The 26614-nt window shown below is 35.7% G+C and overlaps 1 protein-coding gene across 1 annotated transcript in view; it reads left to right on the plus strand.

Moving 5' to 3' along the window:
- The first annotated feature begins 8369 nt into the window (after positions 1–8369).
- LOC131166071 (peptidyl-prolyl cis-trans isomerase CYP18-1) overlaps positions 8370–26614 on the plus strand; it is a 28795-nt gene continuing 10550 nt past the window's right edge. The window contains exons 1-4 of the mRNA XM_058124304.1: positions 8370–8512; positions 8709–8783; positions 22296–22457; positions 23649–23807. Coding sequence (XP_057980287.1) covers positions 8510–8512; positions 8709–8783; positions 22296–22457; positions 23649–23807 — 399 coding nt within the window. The 5' untranslated portion in view covers positions 8370–8509. The remainder of the gene's footprint in view (positions 8513–8708; positions 8784–22295; positions 22458–23648; positions 23808–26614) is intronic.

A 26614-nucleotide genomic window follows, 5' to 3' on the forward strand; every position in this document is an offset into this window, starting at 1 on the left:
AAGATGTCTCGTTCCAATGAGATGAACCAATTTCTTAAATGTTGTAGTTGGCAAAGCTTTAATGAACAAATCTACTAGATTATCACTTGATCGGAATTTCTAAATATATATATCGCAATTCTTCTGGAGTTCATGCGTATAGAAGAATTTTGGAGAGATATGCTTTGTCCTGTCACCCTTTATGTATTATTCTCTTAGTTGAGCAATACATGTAACGTTGTCTTCATATAAAACTGTTGGAATATCCTTGATTGATTGAAGAACACAATTTTCTTGGATATGAGAAATCATTTATCCGAACCACACGCATTCTTTACTAGCTTCATAGATAGCTAGTATTTTAGAATGATTGGAGAATGTTGTTGTAATCGTCTGTTTTATTGATTTCCAAGATATAGCGGTTTTTTCGTAAATAAATACATATACAATTTGAGATTTAGCATTGTGCATGAGGATCAGATAGATATCTAGCATCTGCATATCATACTACTTGAGATTTGGAATCAAATGAGTAGAATAGACCTAAATTAGATGTACTTCTCAAAAAGTGTAGAATGTGCTTAATTACGTTACAGTGTTGCTGAGTAGGAGTAGAGCTAAATCTTGCTAATAGATTTACAACAAATGTAATGTCGGGTCTTGTACAATTGACCAAATACATTAGAGAGTTGATAGCACTTAAATATGGTACTTCAGGACCAAGTACTTCCTCCCCCTTATCATGAGGTCGAAATGGACACATCGTCATTGGAAATACCAAAGGATGAACTTTGTCCATAAAAAATTGCCTTAATACCTTTTCGAAATATTTAGATTGAGGCACAAGAATTCCGCCATTTACATGTTCAATTTGTAGGCCAAGACAATATTTTGTCTTTCCTAAATATTTCATCTCAAATTCTGCCATTAAATAATTAGTAGCTTTAGTGAGCTTTATAAGAGTCCCAACTAAATTTAAATCATCAACATAAACAACAATTATAGCAAATCTGGATTCTGATCTTTTAATAAAAACAGATTGACAAATTGAATCATTTATGAAACCTTTTTTCACAAGGTATGTACATAATCGATTGTATCACATGCGTCCAAATTGCTTTAATCCATATAAAAACATTGGAGTTTAATTGAATATAACTTTATGGGTTTTGCTTTTGGCAACTTAAATTCTTCAGGGATTTTCATATAAATTTCATTATCCAACAATCCATATAAGTATGCTATTACTAAGCTCATAAGACGCAGGCTCAATTGTTCAGCGATTGTTAGCCCAATTAAAATCTGAAAGTGTTTCCATCCATTAAAGGAGAATATGTCTCCTCACAATCAATTTCGGGTTTCTGCGAGAAACCTTGTGCCACAAGTCTTGCTTTTTATCGAATAATTTTATTATTTTCATTTCCCTTGCGCATAATGTGACGCCCCGATTTTCATACCAATTTTTTTCTTATATATATATACATATATACAGATCTAACCCATTTCCAAAATAGCAAAACACCCTAGGGGTAACATACATTCCCAACTCAAAACACTCACCCCGTTTATTAGGGTGTACGCTCCCCTCTATCTCGGAGCTCTATCTCCTGGTTTGTCACGGTTCCCTGAAATATTTAGATATTTGAGTGAGACACATCTCAGTAAAACGGAATAAATTATTTACAGTGTGTGGCAGTAAGAGTTTCGTTATTTCATAATATTCTCATTTAAGTGATAATACCATCTGAGAAAAATACACCATTTATACTCATAATCATATAGATATAAAACACAAGCTTTTATAAGATCTAATTCCATTTTTTTTCAACTCATTCACATGCAACTCATATTTATCAGCGAAAGTTCCTAAGGATAGGGGAGATTGCACGCCCATACTTGTAGCTCCCCTCTGCTCTAATATAGTTTGTAACCTTACCTGATTAACTCAGGTGAAGCTACAACTGATACTTATTAGGGCACTCGCCTTACTCAGTAAGCCCTCAAGTAGAGAGTTTTATTCGCCTTATTTATTTATGTTATTAAACTCACACTATTTCTTTTTCCATTTCCATTTCATCATCTAGCACATGAGTGTCATCGGTAACCAATACATGTGTGTTTGTAACTCATGGCTACCCTGAGCATATTTTCCATGCCATACTTCCCCCCATGGTCAAGGTTGTGCAGTTTGAAGGGTGGATCTAAACCGCAGTTGGCCTACCCAGTTAGATCAAAATAAACATATACCCGTTTGTAGTACGAATGACCTGCCTAACCCTGGTCCGAACTACAGGGAGCAAAACTACCATTTTCCCTGGCTCATTCGATTGTCACGCCACACTCTCCATGAGCCAGTGTGGTTGCACTTATCATTCACTAGCATCAGTACCGTGCTTTCTATCATAATCCATCCATCAGGGTTCTTATTTTCACATTTACACATTCACATTCTAGTATTCTCATTTCAACATTCATATTTCACTATTCACAATTCAGTATTCACATTGCAATATTCACATTACAGTATTCACATTCCAACATTCACATTTTCATATTCTCATTTCAATATTCACATTATAGTATTCACATTGCAATACTCGCATTTCCATATTCCCAATTGAGTATTTGCAATAAGTTCTCATTTCACGTATTTCAACATTTCTCAATATAAAATATATCATTATTTCGTACTGTCACATTTATCACAGAAATCATTTCTATATATATATATATATATATATATATATATATATATATATCATGTTCCATCATTTTTCCAGTAAACATATCCATGTTACATATTTCATCATTTCTCAAAAAATATTCTTCGATATACCACTTTTTCATTGTTTTTCAATAAAACAATTCTCTTATCATTACAGTTTAGTATATAAACGTCACTGGGTTTCTCATATATTCTTTTCTGCAAAAAAACATTTCAATATATGTTTATTTAATATTCTCATAATTCACCAAGCAATTCACACAACCCAGTTTCAAACATGTTCTCAGTATAACTCATATGCCACACAATTTTGTCTGTTATTCATATCACAATATATACAATTAAAATATCATATCACCATTTTCACATATTTATTCAATCCATAATTTCTAAAATACTATTATAATTTATTCCCCTTACCTGACTTACTGAGAGGTCCACTAACACCCTAAATCTTATGCTCCACGACGTTTGCAGTTCAAAAGCCTGAAATTCACATTTCCCCAAATTAATTAATTCAATTCCCAGAACAATTCTCATTTAGCACTTCTTAAGTTCCGAATACTTCAAATAGCTCATTAAACCCTAAAATACTTCACTTACCCTGATCTTGGGATGGTGCCCCGGAACTCCAAATTGAAAATCTGCTCCAGTTAAGTTGTAGAGAATCTCCCCACGAACCTCGTGATGGTTCTTGATCATCAAAATGAGTTTTAGTGAAGCCGAAATCGAAGAGAGAGAGAGAGAGAGAGAGAAGGAAGATCGAAACCCTTGTGAGGAAGAGAGAAAATGAGAGAAATTACGTTGAAAATGACCTGAGGTCTATTTATAGGCTAGCATTCGTCAACAAGTTCAAGTGATTCATCGACAAACCAATGAAGACACTTCGTCGACAAGGAGACTGGTTCTTTGACGAACCTGAAATTCCCTACCTCTCGGTATCTTCTCATCGACAAGACACGTGTACTTCGTTGACGAGACCTAGAGGGATATTCGTCGATTTGTTAACGAACCCCTGCTGATCCCCATTTTTCCTTTTCCTTCTCTTTCATTTTTTTTCTTTTATTACTTTCATTAATTAAATTTTTCGGGTCTCTACACATAAATGCCCATTTGTATCCAACGGGTTGGACATCTTCTGGTGTCTAGACTATAGGTCTAAAAACTTCTCTTTTTGATTGAAAGTTTAACTCTTATGTGATAACCTATTTCCATTTTGGCCAATCTCTTCTATATCAACATTCATTAACATATTTAGGTTTAGGATCCTCATTACTTCTAATAATGTCAGAAGCTACTGCATATGCAAATGTGTTGTTGACAACAACTTTATTTCTATCATACATTTATTCTGTGTAATGAATTGAGATCTCATTATTATTTTCAAGTACCTGTCCCCTTTCAAGGGATATCTCTTCAAAAGTTTTCTCTTCAGGAGATTCCTCTCCAGGAGGTTCCACAATAGGGATTTCATTTTTTGGAAAAATGAGTTTGCGAATGTCGAATGGATTGTCCACCTCTGTAATCTTTTATGGAGTATTTACAGATTTTAATTTTCTTCTTCTAGGAGTTTTATCTTTTGCACCAACATTCCTTTCACGCTTAACTTGTGATTTAGGTTCATTAGCCAACTGTTATCCTTTAGAGACATCAATACGTGCTGGAATATTTGCAGTAGGTGTATGAGATTTTAATATTGCCTTGGTATCTATAAAAGAATCTAAAAAATTGATTTGCAACTCCTTACAAATGTATAATCTTCTGAATTTCAAGTTCACTTTGATTTGTGTGAGAATCTAAATGGGATAAACTCATGGCATTCCATATGATTTCATGTTGTATTTCAGACACTGATTTTACTCCCTCTAATGTAGGGAATACTGCTTCATCAAAATGATAATCTTGAAAACGTGTTTTAAACAAATCACTTGTTAAAGATTCAAGATATTTAATAATAAAAGGAGAATCAAAACCAACATAGATACCAAGCTTACGTTAAGGACCCATTTTAGTTCTTTGAGGAGGGGCAATAGGAACATAAACTGCACAACCAAAATTTCTTAAATAAGAAATATTAGGTTGTTGCCCAGAAACTAATTGCATGAGTGAAATATTATTGTAAGCAGTTGGCCTTATATGAACTAAAGATGCAATATGAAGAATAGAATGTCCCCAAACAGATAAAGGTAATTTGGTTCTCATAATCATAAGTCTAGCAATGGGTTGAAGTACCTTAATAAAAAATTTAGTTAAACCATTTTGTGTATGAGTATGAGCAATGGGATGTTCAACATCTATTTCAAGTAACATGCAATAGTTATCAAAATTTTGGAATGTAAATTCACCAACATTATCCAAACAAATTAATTTAATTGGATAATTAGGAAAATGAGCTCGTAATCTAATTAGTTGAGAAAAAAGTCTAGCAAATGCAATATTACGAGTAGAAAGTAGAGAAACATGTGACCATCTAATAGATGCATCAATTAAGACTATGAAATATCTAAATGGTCCAGATGGTGGATGCATTGGTCTGCATATGTCACCATAATTCTCTGTAAGAAACTTGGAGATTCAAGACTTACTTTTGAAACAGATGGTTTGACAATTAATTTTCCTTGGGAGCAAGCAGTACACATGAAATCATTTGATAAAAGAATCTTCTAATTCTTTAGTGGACAATCATGTGAATTCTTAATGATTCTACGCATTATTACTTCTTCAGGATGTCCAAGACGATCATGTCAAAGTGTAAATAACTTTGGGTCATTGCACTTGTGGTGCAAGACATTATATGATTCAATTGTTTTAATCTTTGCATAATACAATATAAAAGGTAAAGTTGACAGTTTTTCTAAAATTTGTTTCTTCCCAAAAACAATAAAAGTAATATAAATGAATTTTTTACTACATTTATTTGTAGTTTTAATGTGATATCCATTAAGTCTTAAATCTTTAAAACTTAACAAATTTCTTTTGGATCTACTAGAATATAAAGTTTCATCAATTTGTAATAAAGTACCATTGAGTAATTTTATATTAGCTCTTTCGGAGCCTTTAATCAAATTTGCAGAACCAGATATTGTATTAACATTTGTTGAAGATATATTCAAGTAATGGAAATATTTCCTATCTCAAAGAATTGTGTGTGTTGTAGCACTGTCAGTTAAACAAACTTTTTCCAAAGACTTCTTAAAATCGATCAAATTTTTAAGATAATTTACACTACAACACATATTTTAAAAACCCATTATTATAATTGATCATAGTAATAATAAATATGATACTTTATTTATTAAAATTAAAATACAGTATTACTTACTACATATCTTAAAATATTATATCATTATTTTCATCTTGATTTACAATAAAATCAGCAACATTAAGATAAACAGAATTGGATGGTCTAGTATTAATATATATTGGAACAAAATTATTAGCAAAATTTGTTTCAACTTTTTTTACTCTTTTCCTTTTATTTTAGGGAGGCTTGGTATAGATCTACCAAATGTCTAGACGTAAGACAGGTACGTGACCAATGAATTTTTCTTTCGCATCTGTAACATTCAGTTTTATGATGTTTGGGTCGCTGATTTTGATCATTAACTCACTTATGAGAACCATCCCTCTTTTAGGGGTTATCCTTCTTCTGGAGGATTGTAGCCTCACGTTAATCTCAGTGATTATTTCGATCATGGCCACGACCATGCTTGCGGCCTTGTCCTCGACCACAAGATCTATTCATATTCACTTCGGGGAATGAGATCGAACTAGTTGGACGAATTTGATGATTTTTCATCAAAAGCTTGTTAATTTGCTCAGCAACAAAAGGACATGATATAAGTTTATAAAATTTAATAAATTTCCTCTCCCTATATTGCTGCTGCAGGAGTACATTAGTGAGATGGAAAGTAGTAAAAGTTTTTTCTAGCATGTCTTCATCAGTAATATTTTCACCACATAATTTTTAACTTCAAACTAATCTTATGCATAACTAAATTATATTCATTGACTGTATTAAAGTCTTGCAACTTCAGATGCAACCATTCATATCGAACTTTTGGTAAAATCAAAGTTTTTTGGTGGTCAAATCTGTCATTTAAATTTTTCCATAGGATAGGTGGGTCTTTAACAGTGCGGTATTCAGTCTTTATTTTTTCATTTAAATGATGATGGAGGAAGATTATAACTTGGCGCGATCCTGCAGGGACGCAATATTTCTATTTAAAATAGTGTTTCCCAAGTTCATTGCATTCAACATCAAGAATCCATGGTAAATAATTGTTATTTTTGATATCAAGTGGAACAAATTCTACTTTACTTATGTTCGACATGTGAATAAATGAACAATAATGAGGCAATTTAAAAAACAAAATGTAAAACTGAAATAAAATCGAGATAATAATATATCTTTTTTTCCACCATTCAGGGATATTTAAATATGTTTCTTCAATAACATTATTTTATTTTTCTCAATTTATTCTCTTCAGGAGTATGATTTCAATTTGTAATATTAAATTGCGTAATAATTTATCATATATTCCGGAGGTTAAATATACTACCTTATTTGAAGGATAAATGTTTTACCTTTTTACGAGGTCGGATTTAACATCTCTTTGGGAGGTTAAAAATGTACTCTCTTCAAGAGGTAAATATTTATTATCTTCAGGAAGTTCATCTCTTTGGAGATTAAATATGTAGATGAGAAATTTAAATATATTATATCTTCAGGAGGACTATCTTTTCGGGACACACACACACACACACACACACACATATATATATATATATATATATATGTGTGTGTGTGTGTGTATATACAAAAGATTTAAATATGTAACCTCTTCAGGAGGATTATCTTACCATCTCTTTTAGAGATTAGTATTTTTTAAACTTTAAAAGACATTCTCTTTTAGAGAATATTATATTATTGTGGAGTAAAACTTACAAGAAATAAATAAATAAAATAAGAATTAAAACAATAACTCAGTTGGTTAGAGTCTAGTGCTGATAACGTGTTATAAAAGATATAAGAAATAAATAGAAAAATAAATAGAGAGGATACATAAATTTTACGTGGTTCATATATATCTACTCTACAGGCGGATGTGATAAAAAAATTCACTATCTCGAGTGGAATTACAATATGATTTGGTGCGGAACTTGTACAAAACATCAGTTATGTTTTTATCTCTTGTACAAAATGTTTGTCTTCACTTTATTTCTCTTCTTCTCTTATGTTCACCATATATCTACTTACATGGAAGTATCAAATGTGTGTGTCCCAAATGAGAAGATGATGGTGTCTTTTTATAGGGCAATATGAATAGTTAAGCATTTATTGGATGAAAAAATGAAATGGTAGAAGATGGGGTGGTGGAAGATGAGGTGACATGTAGGAACTTTTTTTTCTTATTTAAAAAGTAAAAATATAATATAACATGTCTCATAAATAAATTCTTATCTTTAAAAAAAATTAAATTATTTTATTATTTTTTTTATGCATGTATTTAATTATTTGTAAATATCATGAAGTTTCTACATTCTATATTATATTTTTCTTGAATATCTTTAACATTTCATTTATACTTTTTTATTAAATATTTATGATTAAAAATTTTTAATAATTATTTTATAAAAATAATAATATTTTATGAAAATAAATAAATAAATAAAGAGAAGTCTGGTAGACTCTGGAAGAACCGTACTTCTTTTGTTACTTCTTCCACCGTCTCGCGCTGCCATGGTTGCTCCACCGATTGCACAGGCGAGGAGTTCTTGACTTCCAAGTAGGCGCGCACGGAAATGGTACGCTTTCTGCTAGGCATTTCATCGAACAGTCCACTGCTCATATAATTCCGCGACAAATTCAAACATTGCTGCGTTTTCTTTGCCGTGTCTGTTCTATGCTCTTTTCGTGTTTCCCTGGTCTAGTTGTTGGCCGTGTTTTCTGTTTGTATTTGAAAGAAAATTCACTTTACAGCTATCTGCTTTTCCTTTGCAGTCAGTAACGCTGCACACCAATCTCGGCGACATCAAGTGCGAGATCGCCTGCGACGAGGTTCCCAAAACGTCCGAGGTTAGAACCTTTTGGTTTGTGCGCTGGATGTAATTTTTCATTTTTTCTTTTTGCGTGGCAACGTTGGAAGTATTTTATTTGCTTAAAGTGCTAAATTCATGTAACCTTTACTTTTGAAAGATTCGGAGTGCTTCCGAAATGCTAATCTAGCTATGTCTTTTTTATGTTCTTGTTTCTTTTGGTCGTATGGATTTTTATTCTAAACCGGCTGCATTTTAGGGCATAAAACTTGAAGCTCATTGATAAAATTGTTGTTAGCTATCGCTTCAAGTGATTGGTGGAAATCTCTTCAATCATGCCACGCTCAAAATGAAGTCAAAGACACAATGTAATTAACCACAAGGAGAGGCCGGAAACCTCTAGGCCTAGACAATCCTTCCCTTTGTATAATTAACCACAAAGTAGAATATTCAATTATCAATTGTCTTAATCCAATAATGAAGTCAAAGACACAAAGCCAGCCACCCCTCATACACACTCAAGAGGATATCAAGATTTAGGTAGAATTCCTTGGATATGAATGGGAAAACCATTAGACAGAAGTTTTTGCTTCCAACCTTTCACTATATGAAATAATAAGATTATAACAAGTAGCCTCTTGTCAAAACTAGAGGCATACATCAATTAACCATCTTACTATAAGTAATCATCAAGAAGTTAGAAACAAACAAGAAAAAACATGTGGAGAGGTCTCACAGAACAGGGGCAGCAAACACACTTATTAAATACTGCGTTGGAGAGTCACACTATCCAAAATGAAGAAGGATGAATTTTTAACTTGAAAATTCTAACTTAATTAGATAAGAAATCACCGTTTGATCATCAAGATCAAGTTTACTTGCAGCTCCCTCCAGCCAGAATTTTTTCAGCAACGCACACCTGCCTCTCTCAACTTTTTCATATCCCATGCATGCACCTGATTCTCCCACTTTGAAATTGCGGTGAAGACTTTTGGCTTCTCAAAGAAAAATTATCCCCCCTGCCCCCACCCAAAATAAAAGAAAAAAAAAGAAATGCACATACACAATTGATTCTGATCTTCCTACATGGTCTTCCAACTAATGAGCTGCTGTCAAATAAGAACTATCATCTGTTTGGATATGGGCCAGGAGAACCAAGTGTGTTTGACCAAATATAAGTGGACCATCCTCTATATAGGAGGGAAACCTAACTCAACCAATTCTATCCCCTTCTCTCCTCCCATGTTTCTTTCTTTGTAGGGCTTTGTCATCATGTTGAAACCATTCTCATATCTTCTCAATCTCAACAAATTAGAGTCCAAGTGTGCTTGACCAAATAAGTGGGTCATCTTCTACATAGGAGGGAAGCCCAACCCAACAAAATTCCCCCTCCCAACCATGTGGAGAAGTTCATCACATAATCTTACAATTAGTTTCATATTTCTTGCTTGGTAGGGACTTGGTCTTTTTTTTATTTTTATTTTTATATATAGAAAAAGAAGATTTCATTAGTAGGAATACAATTGACAAGAGGGAAAATGAGACATCTCCCAAAAAAGGCCTGGAACAATCCAGAAAAAAACAACTACTAAGTACCAAAAAGTAAAAGATCAACATGCCAATAGGTTTCTCCAGTCTCTATGTAACTCTTGGAAACTAATTCCTCTGAAAAAACTAAAATTGGCACACCATGTTGAGGCCTAATACTGGCTTTTATCCAAAACCAGTGCCCAATTTAATTTCTTCCCAGTGAATGTCTTTGCATTACACTCCAACCATAACCCCCATAAAAATGCAAGTATTCCACAGTCCACACTTCCATAGGACTCCCTTATCCTTTCTTCTACCAAAGCTTGTGAAAGAAATAGCTAACAATTCACCAGTTAAAGAAGGGCATACCCAACTCTCTCTGGAAATAGCAAAAAGCATATTCCTAAACCTCCAAGAAAATTCATAGTGCAAAAGAAGATGAGAAGCTGTCTTAGAATTTTTGGGACAGAGCACACATACATTGGGAGAGAGAGCCTTCAAACGTCTCCTAATTTGAAGCAAGTTATTATTATTAATTTTATTGAGCATAGTCAAGCAAGTGGAAGACCTAATTTTTGGAGGAGCCTTAGCCTTCCAGATGAAACAATAGAGTGGGAAAGAAGAATTGGAATGAGTCAAGAACTCAAAAAACAATTTACAACAAAACACTCTTGACTGATCCAAAGACCAAATGGAACATCCCTACGCAATGAAAGATTACTCCCATTCAATAGAGATAACAACCACCAACTCCCTATCATTTAGAGGTCTCCTAAAATGGAAATTCTAGGAAACCAACGGGCTACTCAAATCCCCAATAAAAAAAGATATGGCTCTATTTTTCTTGGTGCTTAGTTGAAATGGATGAGGGAATTAAGTTGATAAGGATGCATTATCTAGCTAAGGGTCTTTCCAAAAATGGATTTGAGAGTCCCTCCAGCCTCACGTTTAGTGTGAAGGATGAAAAATGATAGATATGAGAAATGGACCTGCACGGATTCCCCAAAAAACATCTTAAACTAACATTGGTATCCCACCCATTCTCATCCAACCCGAACTTGCTTCTTATAATATGCCAAAGGGACGATTCTTCTAGAGGGAAGCGCCATATCCATTTAGCTAAAAGAGCTGTGATTTAGACACCAACTTCCATAGACCCAACCCTCGTTACTTTTTTGACGTACAAACCTGACCCTAGTTAACTAAGTGGTCCCCCCACCCCCAAAAAAAAAGTAGACCAGAGAAAGTCTGTCATGATTCTCTCAAGATTTCTTATGATCCCCATCGGAATCCTAAAAACATTTAGGAAATATTATGGAATAGTAGAAAGACAAGTTTTGATGAAGGTCATTCTACCCATAAAGAGAAAAGAGGCCCCTTCCAACCATCTAATCTCTTTGTCACTCTTTCCACTACGGGATTCCAAAAACCGTTGCTCTATGATTACCCTTTAAACCCCTATGTAGGTCATAGGCCAATCCAAAACGCCACACCCCACTTCAGTAGCCCTTTCCCTTGCTCCATGGGCACATTCAAAGCAGCTAAATCACTTTTTCCCATATAAATTTTAAGGTCGAACACCCTCTCGAAAATTTGAAGAATACTTAAAATTCTCGTAAATGAAGGGCTATGATCGTGAAGGAAGAAAATGGTATTAGTAGCAAACTAAAGATGAGAAACCACTAGACCTTTGACCAACCCTCTCTACATAGCCTTATCCATCTTTTTGCTCAACACATCAGCTACAAGGACAAATAAAAAGGGGGATAAAGGGTCACCTTGTCTATTGCCCTTAGAAACTCTAAACCAAGATTTTAACAATCACTGATAACCACACATTAAGCACGCAACCCCTAGTCCACCAATGTCAATGCTAGCCGAAACCCTTTCTCTCAAGGACTTTATCCAAGAAGCTCCAACTCACTCTATCATAGGTTTTCTCAAAATCTAATTTAAAAAGAAAACCCCTATTTTTATTCCTATGAACATCCTCCACCGCCTCATTGGCCACAAGCATAGCATCCACTATTTGCCTCCCTCACCGCACAAGCACACTTTGGGTAGTAGAAATGGTATCAACAAGCACCTTAGTCATGCTATTAGCATGAAGGCTTTAGTGATAATTTTTTACACACTAGAAACAAGGCTAATAGGTTTAAAATCCTTAAACTTAATGGATATAGACTTTTTGGACACCAGGGCAATAAAGGAGGAGTTAATGCTTTTGCTCAAAATCCCATTCCCAAAGAATTCAGTAAAACATTTCAGCAAAACGCCCTTTACAACCTCCCAACAATCTTGGGAAAAAAGCTATCTTAAACCCTTCCGGGCCTAGGGTCTTATCCCTATCCATTCCAAAAACCACCCCCCTTACTTCCTGCTCTTCAAAGGGTCTCTCTAACCAACTCTTATAATCAGCAGAAATAGGATTCTAATCCAACCCCTTTAACATTGATCTACAATGTTCCTCTTTCGAATACAATTTCTGAAAGAAGTTGGTAATAGCGGAGGTGATTTGACCTTGATCACTAGTGACTACCCCTCCCCCCCACAGCTAACTTTCTAATCTTATTTTTACTCCTCTTGCCATTAGCTAACCTACGAAAGAAAGAAAAATTACAGTCACCTTCTTTAACCCATTTTTGTCTTTTGCCTCTAACTACCCAATTCCTGAAAAGATCATCTCTTCTGACTCATTCTTCAAAGAAACTCTCATAGTCTCCTCGCTATTCGAGAGAATAGATTCCTCCTCCTTGCTATCCAAGAAAGCCAACTCTACCAGGAGTTCAGATTTTCCAATTCTAACATTGCCAAAGACCACCTTATTCCAAACTTCCTTCAAATGTTTCAATTATTTCATGAATCTAAAACCATCCCAACCCCCTTGCATCCTCGTAAGATTCTTTGACCAAAGGCTTGAAAGTCATATGGTCTAGCCACATGTTCTCGATCCTAAAGAAAGTAGGGTCCCACACCACACTACTGGATTCCAATAGGATAGGAAAATGATCAGATGTGGTCCTAGGGAGAGTGCATTGAGTGAGATTCTAAAACTCTCCTCCCATTCCTTGCAAACTAGGAATCTATCCAATCTATTGGCAACAACTTTAACGCCTCCTACAAACCAAGTAAAAGAAGCGTTTCCCAAGGCGAGGTCTTCCCCCCCACCCCCCAACCCCTGTTGTTCTTCTCTACGGGAAATCTTACCACATTAACGTCTCCTCCCACTATCCACCTAGGAGCGCAAAATCCATGAACAAGGTAAATTTTATCCTAAAAAACACCCCGAAGAGTTGGTCTAGAAGGTCCACACACTGATGAAACCCACCATTGACCCCTCCCTCTCACTTTGAACAACACCGAAAGGGGCACCAGGCAAGGGTAGATATTCCCAATCCCTACAGAGACCACCCAAGATTGGGCCCAAGGCTAGGATTAGAAGACAAAGGCTCGTCATTATTTAAAGTTAACAGAGGATCAGAATTATGATTAATAAGATTTATACCTGCTTGAGCATTCTTAGGATCCATTTGAAGACTCCAATTTATTTGGGGTCATAACTGTACTTTTACTGTTAAGGATCTCCTCCCCTCAAAATCTCTGCTGTTTTCAGCAAAAATATGATTTAACCCCTCCTTTTCTGCGGCTTCGAGATCTGCTCTCATCTGATCGATCAGTAGTTCCTTCTCAGACTCAGCTATGCTGCCCAACTCTTCTTCGTAGTCGTAGTGCAGCTCCTCTTCTTTATTCTCCTCCCTTGGAACTGATAACAATGGAGAAAACTGATTTCTGGTGTTCGCTTGCTCTCTGCTGATCATGGGGGGTCACTGCTTCGCTACATATGGTCTCTTGACCTTCGTCTTCCCTAGAAAATGCTGAAGTCTGTGTTCTCGATGGACCCGCGCAATCTACTCTACCCCCTCCCATTTCTTCCACAGTTCTAGGTTGCTGCGTCTCTTGGACTAAACTCTTCTTGCCATCCCTGTTAGTACAATAGTTTTGTCTTTGATAACCCACATTGACTTTGATATCTTATTCCCATATGTATTGGGCCTTGGAGTGTCTGGCTCAACCATATCCCATCCTTTCTTCCCCTAAAAAAAAAAACAAATCCCTTTGGCTGCAGTCGCTATAACTCCTCGGGTAATGTCAGCAAAGGGAAGTCTTTGGAACACTTCTTACTCTTCTTCCCTGGCCTGACATTCAAAGAGCCAGAGTCTGAGCAACTCCAACTGCCCCATGTAGGCGTTGGAGGACTTGTCTGTGGGTGACGAGAATTCCAAAAGCGTAGTAAGGCCCTTGACCCATTTTTCTGGTTGCCCCATGCAAAAAAAGAAATGCCTGGCTGCCTCTACCATTTTCAAAAATCTTCAAACTCACGCTGTTTCCTTCCTTTGTGAATTTGGCACTATGACAACTAGCAGCAGTCCCTTCATTGGCCTCATGAAGCACGCCCAGAATCTTTAGGACCCACACAAGTTCCTCCTTATCCAACGTGATGTATGAGACGTGCTTTCCTGCCTATTCTGTGATATGACAGGATGCTGAGTCCAAACAAATGATCAAGATCACTTTTCTCTCAATTTGAATGTAGCAAGCTCTCCCATATCTGTATCAAGTATGAGCAAATTAGTATCTGATGCTTCTCTAATCCAATGAAGTTTCACATCCATGCATTTTGATCTACAATGAGAAGTATAACTCTTACAAAGATATATAACACCAGTCACAATGCAATGCATGTTGCTCATGCTTGAATATAGCTCTTTTTAAGAAATCTTTTTGTTCACTATATCTCCTTGTAAGCTTGAGTAAGCACAATAATTTTTATCTTAGTACTAGAAAGAGTAACCATATATGTAACATTGATAGCCAAGCCACAAATCCCCCCTACAACAGTTATAAGGTAATTTGAAGTAAACTTTTTGGTGTAAACACCTTGAGCCAAGTCTGAATTTTTGTATACAACCAATGTTGATTTTTCAATCCAAAAGCAAAGGCGTAACATGCAGGTATCTCAGAGATACATGAGGATCCATTTCACAGCATTATCAATGTTCTCCACCTAGATTGGAGTTTAGGTCTTAACAGCCTAAGCTGTGTTTGGCCTCGTGCAAGCCATTGCATACGTCAATCTTCTAAAGCATATGGAACCTTTTCAATCTCTTTCTTCTTTAAGTTCTCTTTCTTTGTGGAGGGACTTTGGGTAGAACTCAACTTGAAGTGATTAGCAAGAGGAGAGCTAAGCGCTTTAGCCTTATTCATGTTGAATCTTTCAAGTAATCATTTTTTTTTGGGTGCAATAAAGACTTGGTTAAATCTTTCTTTAACCCAAAAACTTTAGACACGTCATGGCTGACAATTAGCATATCAATGTTGCCACTCACCTATCTTGAAAGGGTCAAACGCAAGGATTCTCTTTTCTTCACATGTATTTGATTTCGTGAGTATGAATAATCCCTTATCGTGTGTTTAAGAACATAAATTTTAAATCTCAACTAAATATCTATTTAGATTTAAGGGGGAAAAACCTAATATAAATTTAGTTTGTATTTCGTTTAAATTCACATGAATTCAAGTTTCGAGGTCCAAACTTTGAGCTCCCAAACATAATGGATGACTTATTAGATCTAATGGTAAATAGAATACGATCCTATATGTATTTTGAGCCCAAATTCAATAATATTATTTTGGCTGACAGTTGACACTACATCTTAAGAAGTAAGAAATGCATTCAACTTTGATCAAAAGCAGATTGCCTAGCAAACCCTTTTCGATATCCAACACCCACAAGAGATCAAAACTCAAAAGGGAACCAGTTCGAGCCGAGTTGCAATCCAAGTGTTCGTGTTACAGTTATTTTGACAAAATGTGTACATAATCTTTAATGGCTACACATACTTTAAGTTAATGACCATAAAAGAGCATCCCACAGCCACAAGGCTCCTCGCTTTGCGAGATTAGGAGGAGGGTTGTCACTGTGTACGCAACCTCCCGTACTTTTATTAGATAGGCTGTTTTGTTTGACTCGAACTTGTGACCAATCAGTCACAAAGGAGCAATCTTACTGTTGATCCAAGGCCCGCCCTCAAATTAATGACTATATATTCTTTAAATTATTTAATTTATTTTGAAACTAAATAGTTTAAACTCAAAAGATACCAATATAGGCTTAAACCTATGGCAAAAACAAGTTGTAAGCTTCAAAACTATACCCCGCATGCCCTCCCCCTGTTCCAAACAAACTCTCACCCAACTACATATAAGATGTGACAGCTCATGTGCTCATAGCAGCAACCAACAAAAACAAGTTGGAAGCTTCAAACCTATACCAAAGCCTTTTAACATGTGTTGAAACCATTATAGCTCCTTGGACAAAAATGCCTATCACGACAAATTATACCATGTAATGATGATAAGTTAATTATGCAGCTTGAGTAGTAAAATCTTTTGTTATGTCCCTTGATTTGATTGGGGGCAACTGCATTCAAAAAGAGTACTTGGATTGAGAAAGGGTTGCTTGGATTATCCAAAGTTTGTTTCCTTACCTCAAAAATCCTATTTTGGCAAAATCTAAAATATACTAGAATTAAGAAATAGGATTTGTATCGTTTAATTTAATATAATATATTCTATTTAATTATACTGTAAAATATATAATACATTATATCTATAATAAAAAAATAAATAATAATGTATACAATGTCATTATATATAAATAGCAATCAGTTTTTGCAGGGAAGAAGCCAGATAAAGCATTTTTTTTTGTTGATGTGTGTATTTTTTTTTAGAGTGTATGCTTCATTCACACCTTTTCTTGCATTTATTTGTTGCTCGTTGTGCATTTGGAATAAATTGTTTGATTTTTGTGGAGAGCAGTAGGTTTGCCTACTTTGGAGCTGGATGATTGGAGGAGTAAGGGGCAAGGAGGTTTTGGATTAGTGCGAGTGTGCTACTTTTGTTGTTTGGTGTGGAATGCATGTATATTAAAGGACATTTTTTTTTCTTCCGTAGTTGCTTTGGGTGGGTATTATTTTTCTTACATATTTGCAGGCTTATGCTTCTTTAAAGTTTTTGAGATGATTTGCTTTACTGATGTTTTGTGTGATTGGAGATCCTTGCTGAGTTGATTCTCCTGCCTCGTTTCATTTGGGGGATGTCTTATTCTTGTATATTTCTTCCTTCTGTTTTTAATAGTTTTTTCTTCTATTATCATAAAATAACGACTGGGTACCTACTGTGTTGTGTCCTATTTTTTCGTTTAGATTTGTCCATCTGCCTATTTGTGTCATGTTGTATCTGTATCCGGTGGTTGGGTCCATGTCTCAGATCATACACTTTTGTCATCTTTAACTGCATCAAAAGGCAGAAATTGAAAATGATTTGATATGCAAAAATGATATAGTTGCTTGATAAGGACAGTTGTATCTATTATTGAGCAAAATGCTCCTCAATTTAACAATCTATTTTTGCTTATTCCTCAATTCTTTCTTAACTTGTTATGTCTATGTGGATTGAATATGCATTATGTGAAATATTTCTGTGCTAGAAATCTCTTTGGCCTTGATATTGGTCCATATATCAACATTCTGCCATATCTTTTTACTAGTAAGATTTTGTTAGCAAATAATATTGATTAAAAGTGCATACATTATTTACTTTTGGCATTGAATATGGTAGAACTAAGGATCATATTTAAACACAACACAACATGTGATATTAAATAAATTTAACTAATTAGCTTGTAACCTAAATAATATTATTGAAACCAATCCATAGTTAAGGTAGAAACAAAAATTTAAATATATACTGAAACTTCAAGGCCAAATTTGATAAAGAGCAGAAATGACACTCTTTGTAGAAGATCTTAACAAGATTTATAGTTGTATTATTTAAAATCTTAAATTTGAATAGTTGGTTGTTTAATTATAAGAATTGTGTACTACCGTTATTATTTTTTCTTTTGGTAGTGTAAACTATTTTTAGTATTGCACTAATTGATTCTATTTTTCTTGAAGTTGAAAATTTCAAGGATGTGTGTTCGTGTAATCTGTGCATCTATTTTTGGGAAAAAAGCTTTTAAATTTAATAAAATTTCTGAATTACTTTGTTTACTAGTTTTCATATATAATGATCACTGAGCATTAGTGTTTATGAGTGTAATTTTTTTCCCCTTAACAATAAATTCTCAATATGTCCTAACATGGTTGAAAACATGGATAATAGAAAACCCTATTTGTTTTAATAAATGAAATTTTATTTTAAAAAATATTTATTTTGTGTTTTGTACTGTTAATTACAAGAACTGATTATGCTGCGAGCTTAAAAATAATAAACACTCGATATGTATTTGTATTTACACTTTTTGCATGACCAAGAAGTCATAGGAGACATCTTTGGCTAAAATGCTTTATGACAAGTATGTATAGATATTGTTGGTTTTTTAAGAGGATCTATCATATGTTTTATACTATTCATTATAAAAATTGGTACTTTGACCAAAAACATCAACTCCTTTATAGCTTTGGCACCTAAAAAATTTAGATCTATTAAGGTTGAGGATTTAGACCTATTAGTATTCTTCCTTGTGTGTGCATGATCATCACTAAAGCTTTAGCTAATAGGTTGAGTGCGGTACTTTCTAAGTTCTAACACTATTTCTAGTGCCCCAAAGTGTCTTTTCCGCCCGCCACCCCCGCCGCGGGGGGGGGGGGGGTGGGTAGCGCAAATAGTGGATCCTATTCTTCTGGCCAATGAAGTGGTGGATGATAGTCGTAGGAGTAAGAAACAGGGTTTGCTTTTAAACTAGATTTTGAGAAAGAATACGATAAAGCAAGTTGGAACTTCTTGGATGAAGTCTTTGCAAGAAAAGCTTTTGGTGAGCATTGGCGCCATTGGATAAGGGGCTGTCTATCTAATGTGTGGTTCTCAGTGATCTTTAATGGTGAACACACAAATCATGGTTTAGTGCTTCTAGGGGCACTAGACAGGGTGACCCTTTATCCCCTTTTTTATTTGTTCTTCTAGCTGATATGTTGAGCAGGATGGTGGATAGAACTGTGGAGAGGGGGCTGGTTAGAGGCTTAAAAGTAGGGAGAGAGGGTGTGGTGATATCTCACCTCTAGTTTGCTAATGATACCAATTTATTCCTTGATGATCATAGCCCGTCTTTCAGAAGACTTTTGGGTATTCTCCAAATCTTTGAGAGGGTGTTTGGTCTCAAAATTAATATGGGGAAGAGTGGTTTAGCAGCTTTGAATGTACTCAAGGAGCGAGTCAAGGACTGGGCCATTGAAGTGCGGTGTAAGTGGGTGGGTGGGAGGGAGGGAGTGGGGGAATCCTAGTGCATTGGAGTTTTGGAATCCAGTGGTGGAAAGGGTGACGAAGAGGTTAGATGGGTGAAAGGAGACTCTCTTCTCTTTAGGGGGAAGAATTACTTTGATTTAGGCTTGTCTTTCTAGCTTCCTGCTTTATTTTCTGTTCGTTTTTAAGATTCTGACAGGGGTTACTAGTAAACTTGATAAAATTTTGCTAGACTTTCTGTGGTCTGGTATGGGGGGTCATAGGGATCACTTAGATGGAATGAAGTCTGTAGGCCTAAGAAGGAGGGAGGGCTGAATCTAGGTAAGTTGGTGTCTGGAAACACCGCCTTTTTTGCTAAATGCGTATGGCGCTTCCCTCTAGAAGAATCTTCCCTTTAGCATAGAGTAATAAATAGTAATTTTGGGTTGGATGAGAATGGGTGGGATACCAAACTTGTGGTGGGGAGGGGGTCAAGCATCCACTTTTAGAAAGACCCTTGGCTGGCTGGGTAGTGTTGTTCTGTCCACTTCTTTCCATCGATTCTTTTGATAGAGTGCTGAGAAAAATAGAGCCATATCATTTTTTGTTGGGGATTTGAGTAGTCCTTTGGTTTCCTGGAATCTCAATTTTAGGAGACTTCTTAATGATAGGGAAATGGAGGAGCTGTCTTCTCTGTCTTCACTGAACGGAAGTAATCTTTCGTTGGGAAGTGATGTTCGTTATTGGTCCTTGGATCATTCGGGTTTGTATTCGTGCAAATATTTTTTTTGAATTCTTTGTCCATTCTAATTCTTCATTTCCACTCTTTCCTATTATATGGAAGGCCAAAGCTCCCTTAAAAATTAATGCTTTCACTTGGTTTGTTGTGCTTAATAAAATAAATACTAACTTGCTGCAAGTCAGAAGGCCTTTGAATGCTCTTTCTCCCGATTTCCTTTTACACTGCAATTTTCCTTGGAGGATTTGGAATAAGCTGTTTGGTATTGTGGAGAGAGTTGGGTTTTCCCTGGATCTGTAGAAGGCTTACTAGCCATTTCTTTTACCAGTTTTGTTAGAAGGAAGGATAGGGCAGCCTTATGGAGGTGTGGTTTATTTGCAGCTTTATGGGGGATATGGATGGAACATAATGCACGGATATTCTTGGGGAAAAATTAATTTGGGAACTGATCTGGTATAAAATTCAGTATTTAGCATTGCTGTGATGTGTCACATTTGGGTTTTTCAGAGGAAATAGTTTCCAGGAGATTCAAAGAGTTTGGAGGAATGTGCTGGCTTGTTGATTTTCATCTCTTTCTGTAGGTTAAAGTTGTTTTTTCGGGTTTGCTTCAGATTTTCTTTGGGAGATGTCTCGTTCTCCCTTTTGTAAATTCTTCTCTCATTAATAATATTTTGTTTTGCTATAATAAGAAAATGATTATAATGCAAGTAAGAATGTTAAACTTTCGATATTCATACATGTTTACATTTTTTTCTTGACCAAGAAGTCGCATGAGACATCTCTCACTAACATGAGAAAATTCAAAAGAAGTTTAAGGTTAAGCTGGTTTGTGACAAGTATGTGTAGGCATAGTAGGTTTCTATTTGATAGGTGTGTTGTATAGGGTATTTTGAGAAGCATGCATAGATATAATTAGCTATTATGTGATGATTGTGTCCATTTATGGGTATTTTGAAAAGTAATAGTGGATTTTACTGAATGGGTTTTAGTGGTTCCATTCGTGGTGGGCCGACAGGTGGCCTGATATTTTGTGATCCTTTCTTTGGCTAAATCCAGTTCTCCAATATTTCTGTGTTCATTAATTGCATAGTCCAAAATTATGTTATTTCCATTTTAGGTGTTTTTATGAAGCAGTGTGGAAGAAAATAATTGTTATTGGATTCCCATGGGCCCCTTTTTTTGTTGTCTCCAGAAGGCTAATCTCCCTCTCTCCCCGTTCCAACTGTCATAGACAACAACAACAACGACCAAACCTTAAGTTCCACTAGGTGGGGTCAGCCATGAATCCTTTTCTGCCACCTGCACAATCTTGGGCAATGTTTACTAAAAAATGGAGCGCTGTCAAAAATCTTCACTCACTATGTCATTCTAGATTTATCCCTTCACCTCTAACTGTCAATGGGTCTTCAAATAACTCTCCCAAATTTTCTTATCATATAATTGCTCAAGTTGCTCCCTTGGCCTCCCTTTGTGATCTCTTAGCTTCCCTTTGTGATCTCTTAGCTTTCTATCTTTCTATATGGAGGTTTATTTGTAGCATGTTATCTATGTGTCCTCTTGCACACAGTGGCAATTAGGTCATTACCCGATTACAGAAGACAATTCCATATGTTAAAGAAGAAAACAAAGTTCTCATTGTCCCCTTTTTTTATGCTGCTAACAAGTTACAACTGGTGGGATTTCTTAGTGTCATCTAGGTAATACAGTGAGGGTGCTCTTTATTTATCCTGTCCATTGGGTCACCTGCAATTTGCTTCTAGATACTCATTTCCATCTTTTCCTGAATAGCTGAAGCACTTGTATTTGTATGGTTGTAAACAGATCTACTTTATATTGCATAATTTTTTCCCCTTCCAAATTGTGTATTGGTTATAATGTATTTTCTGGCTTTATTTGCTTGAACCTCGCAATTTATTTTGTTGTGATACTTTATTGTCCATTTTTTTTTGTCTTTATATGCCTTTTTTTTCCGAATAACTCTCTTGCTACATCTGCATACAGAATTTTTTGGCACTATGTGCAAGTGGTTACTATGATGGGACCATATTTCACCGAAATATCAAAGGTTTTATGATCCAAGGAGGAGACCCAACTGGTACAGGCAAAGGTGGGACCAGTATATGGGGAAAAAAATTCAATGATGAAATAAGAGAGTCTCTCAAGGTAATTTTAATAAAATGTCGAGAAATTCTCAGAGCGCAAATATTTGTGAACTACCTAACACTATCTTTCGGACTTTACATTGTGCATTTTGAAATGTTTGATTCTCTTGTTAATCTGAATAAGAGCTGCTGGTTGCTATTCTGTTTTAATTCTTAAGATCTGTTGTGCCACCAAAAAGCAAGACAGAGAGAGCTGAATACAATTTGACGGCAGTTTGGCTAGGCTTATGCTTAAATAATACTTTCAAGATAAGTATAAGCCTTAAAGTGAGCTTGTTTAGCTCCAAGTCCAAATCAAGCTGGTAATGGGTTTGACCCAGTGGAATATGGCTTGCTCTCTTTGCATATTTGAAATCTCCCTGAGTTAGCCCATTTTCAGTAATCCTAATATTTTTCAAATTTAAGGGCCCGTTTAGTTTTAGAAAACCTTTTCTGTTTTCAATTTTTTAGTTTTCCAGAAAATTATAAAAACTTTAGCTTCTAGAAAATTAAGAGTTTGTTTAAATGTGCAAAACAATTTTTCATTTTTTATTTCTAGATTTTAAAATAATTTCAAAAGATATTCCTTGTTTTCCAATTTTCCAAAAATTATATGAGGTAATTTTGGAATCATGGTTTTTGAGACTTGAATTTGGACTTACGTGGATTTAGAAGAAACTCTATACATAATCCAACAAATTAAAATCCAAGATCTAAATTCCATTCTTCAATACATAATGTAAGAGTTAGAAATCTAGAAAAATAAGAAAAAGTTGTTTTTCCAACTTCTCTATATTAATTTGGAAAGTTGGAAAACAAGGTGGCATTTTTGTAATTATTTGAAAAATTAGAATTGGAAAATAAAACTATTTGCTTGTGCAAATAGTGCCAAAATTATTTATTGTTGTTCATTTATCACTTACAAAAGTTGTAAAACTGAAAAATTAGCTAATTTTTTTTTTTTGTAATTTTTAGTAAACTAAAATGGAAAATGAAAACTCTGTTCCAAAACTAACGGGCCCTAAAGTGTTATGGAGTTCTAGCATCTAGCCATGCTAGGTAAAGTTTGTCTTCTTACTTTCTCTACTGGTATTGTTATTTTTAGATTTTGCAACATTGTTGAAAGTGTGCTATATTCAATGTTAGCAGTGCATTATGGCATATATTTGAATCTGTTCATGATAGCAATTTTTTTTTTAATTCTTTTTTCCAGCATAATGCAAGGGGGATGCTATCAATGGCCAATAGTGGGCCCAATACTAATGGAAGCCAGTTCTTCATAAGTTATGCGAAGCAGCCACATTTGAATGGTTTGTACACTGTGTTTGGCAAAGTGATTCATGGGTTTGAAGTCCTTGATCTCATGGAGAAGGTATTATGATTGTGTCTAGCTAGCCAAGAGTTAACAATTTTATTTTCTGTTTTTGCTCTTTTATTGTCAACAATACATTATGAATGAACTAGTTGACCATTTACCATCTGTGTGTCTGCACGCAGTCATGCACACATGCATTGGTGGGTGGGTGGGGTATTTCTTCCATTTTAGTTTAGTTTTCCGCTTTTAACTCTATATCTTCATTCCTAATGAATACATGTGTATGCGGGCTAGTGGTATGATACTTTTAGGCAAAGTTTTAAAAGGCACAATCAAGCTTGCCTTGAGGCTAATCTCTAGATGAACTGTGCCTTAAACATCATGTAGCATAGTCTAAAATATCAAATTCTTAAAAGGCGAACACATAGTACCACAAGGCCTATGCATTTGCACAGAATGTGCATCTTTGTGAATTTTAGTTGAGGTTTACACATTTGAGTTTTGGTTCTATGTTATATTTGGCTTTAAGATATACTAGCAAAATTTAAATATATCTATGCATGGAAGATGTGAGGAATGCTCTAGTTTGTTTGAATCTCTAATTCTTGAACTTGCCTTTTCAAAACAATTTGAAGTTGCATCTTGGAACACAACTTGAACTTTGTATTGTTGATTAGCTCTTAGCATGGTTACTTGAATAATTTGAATATGCATTGATTTTTCTTCAAATTTTATTTGTAAATTTCCAAATTTTTTATTATGTTTTTTTTTTTTCCTCCCTTTCTCCTTGTGAGTCTTGAATCAATGCTACGGTTGCTCCTTTGTGACCGATTGGTCATTGGTTCAAGTCCAAGGAAACGACCTCTCTACATAAAGGTATGGGTAAGGCTGCGGATACTGTGTCGACCCTCCCTTACCTTCGCAAAGCGGGGAGCCTTGTGGCTCAGGAAAGCCCTTCTTTTTTATTTTATTTATTTAAGAAAAATTAATTTCCAAAAGATTTACCTCTTTTGTCATGACGGTTAAAATGCTTTGTGTCACGGACCCCCAAAATGGGACTCAAGTAAGGGCCGTGTGGCACTCGTTGAGAGCTCTCCCTCGACAAGTCAGCCAACTCTCACACGTTCAAGCCTGCAAGCACGAGCACCAAGTGAGTCTCAATACTCAAGGAAAACAAGGAACAATAGGATTTCACATGAGCAATATATTCTTATACACCGAATAAGACTATAACAATTAGAGACATCATAATCCAAGGCAACAGAACACCACAATGAAAAGAACTACTTGTATTATTCATCTACAAGAGAATCACCATACAAGCGATAACACAGATATTCATATATTCATTCTAAATCCCTGAAGAATACAATTATAGCAGTATCTCACTCCCCCTTTCCCCCATGACATTGTCACACCCTAACATCCTCCTCCACTCAATTTATCGACGTCCTCGTCGATGTGTTGTAGACGGCCTTCCCACTCTTCTGATGTCGATGTAGATGTCGTTGACTACGAATTTCTGAAATCTTCAATCTTCTGTATGGCATGCTGAAGGTTGTCTGCTGTTTCCCAACTATTCTCTTCTTCCCCCAGTCCTAACCACTGAACCAGAAATTGTTGTTGTTGACGACCTTCTAGATTGATGACTCTGTCTGCAATGATCTCCTGGACTTCTTTGGTGACAGGATGCCTTCTGGAAATTGTTGATCTCCTTAATTTTTGTCGGTGCGGATCTGCTTCATCTGTGTGGAATGGCTTTAAATTGCTTACATGAAACACGGGATGGACTGGACGTCTGTGGCTTTCCATCCACTCGGGTTGCTCAAGCCGATAAGATGCATGTCCCACCTTTTCGATTACTCTGATTGGACCTTCGTAAAGACGTAACAGCCTTTTATCCTTGCCACGAAGAAAGCGAAATGTCTCCGGAGGCACTTTTACAAGAACCAGATCTCCAACTTCAAATTGTTGTGATCGTCTTCCTTTGTCAGCCCATTTCTTCATGTGCTTTGATGCTTTTTCTAACTGAGCTCGGGTGACTTCGATGTTTTGCAACCAATTTTTCGTGAATTGGTAGGCTTTTGGGCAATTTCCTTTGTATGGACCATCCAGAGTGTGTGGAAGAGTCGGTTGTTGACCTGTCACAATCTCAAAAGGGCTTTTACTAGTTGCAGAAGATTTCATAGAGTTAAAACAGAATTGTGCCGTGTCCAGTAAAGTAACCCAATTCTTCTGATTGGAGTGAACAAAATGTCATAAGTATTCTTCCAGCATCCTATTAAAACGTTCAGTTTGACCATCTGTCTGTGGGTGATAGCTCGTGGAAAGATTAAGGTTTGAACCCATCAAGCGAAAGAGTTCACCCCAAAATCCCCCCGTGAATCTAACATCCCTATCACTAATTAAGCTTTTTGGAACACCCCAATATTTCACCACATGCTTGAAGAATAACTGAGCTGTCTTCTCTGCTGAACACGGCTTCGAGACTGGTACGAAAGTTGCATACTTTGAGAACCGGTCAATCACCACCAAAATTGTGTCAAACTCCTCTACTTTTGGCAACGAGGAAATGAAATCCAAAGAGACAGTCTCCCATGGCCTAGTAGGAACTAGCAATGGCTCCAATAAACCTGAGGTCTTCTTTCTTTCTACCTTGTCTTGTTGACAGATCAAGCACGTTTTAGTATAACTCATCACATCATCTTGCATATTCGGCCAATAGTACCCCTGTGTAATCAAAGCATGAATTCTTCGCCATCCCGGATGACCAGCCCACAACGTATCATGACACTCTTTCAGTAAGGTTTTCCTCAAGTTTCCAGCTTTAGGCACATAGACTCTCTTGCCTTTAGTCATTATCA

The sequence above is a fragment of the Malania oleifera genome, chromosome 10 (assembly GCF_029873635.1).
Source record: "Malania oleifera isolate guangnan ecotype guangnan chromosome 10, ASM2987363v1, whole genome shotgun sequence".
Taxonomy (NCBI): Eukaryota; Viridiplantae; Streptophyta; class Magnoliopsida; order Santalales; family Ximeniaceae; genus Malania; species Malania oleifera.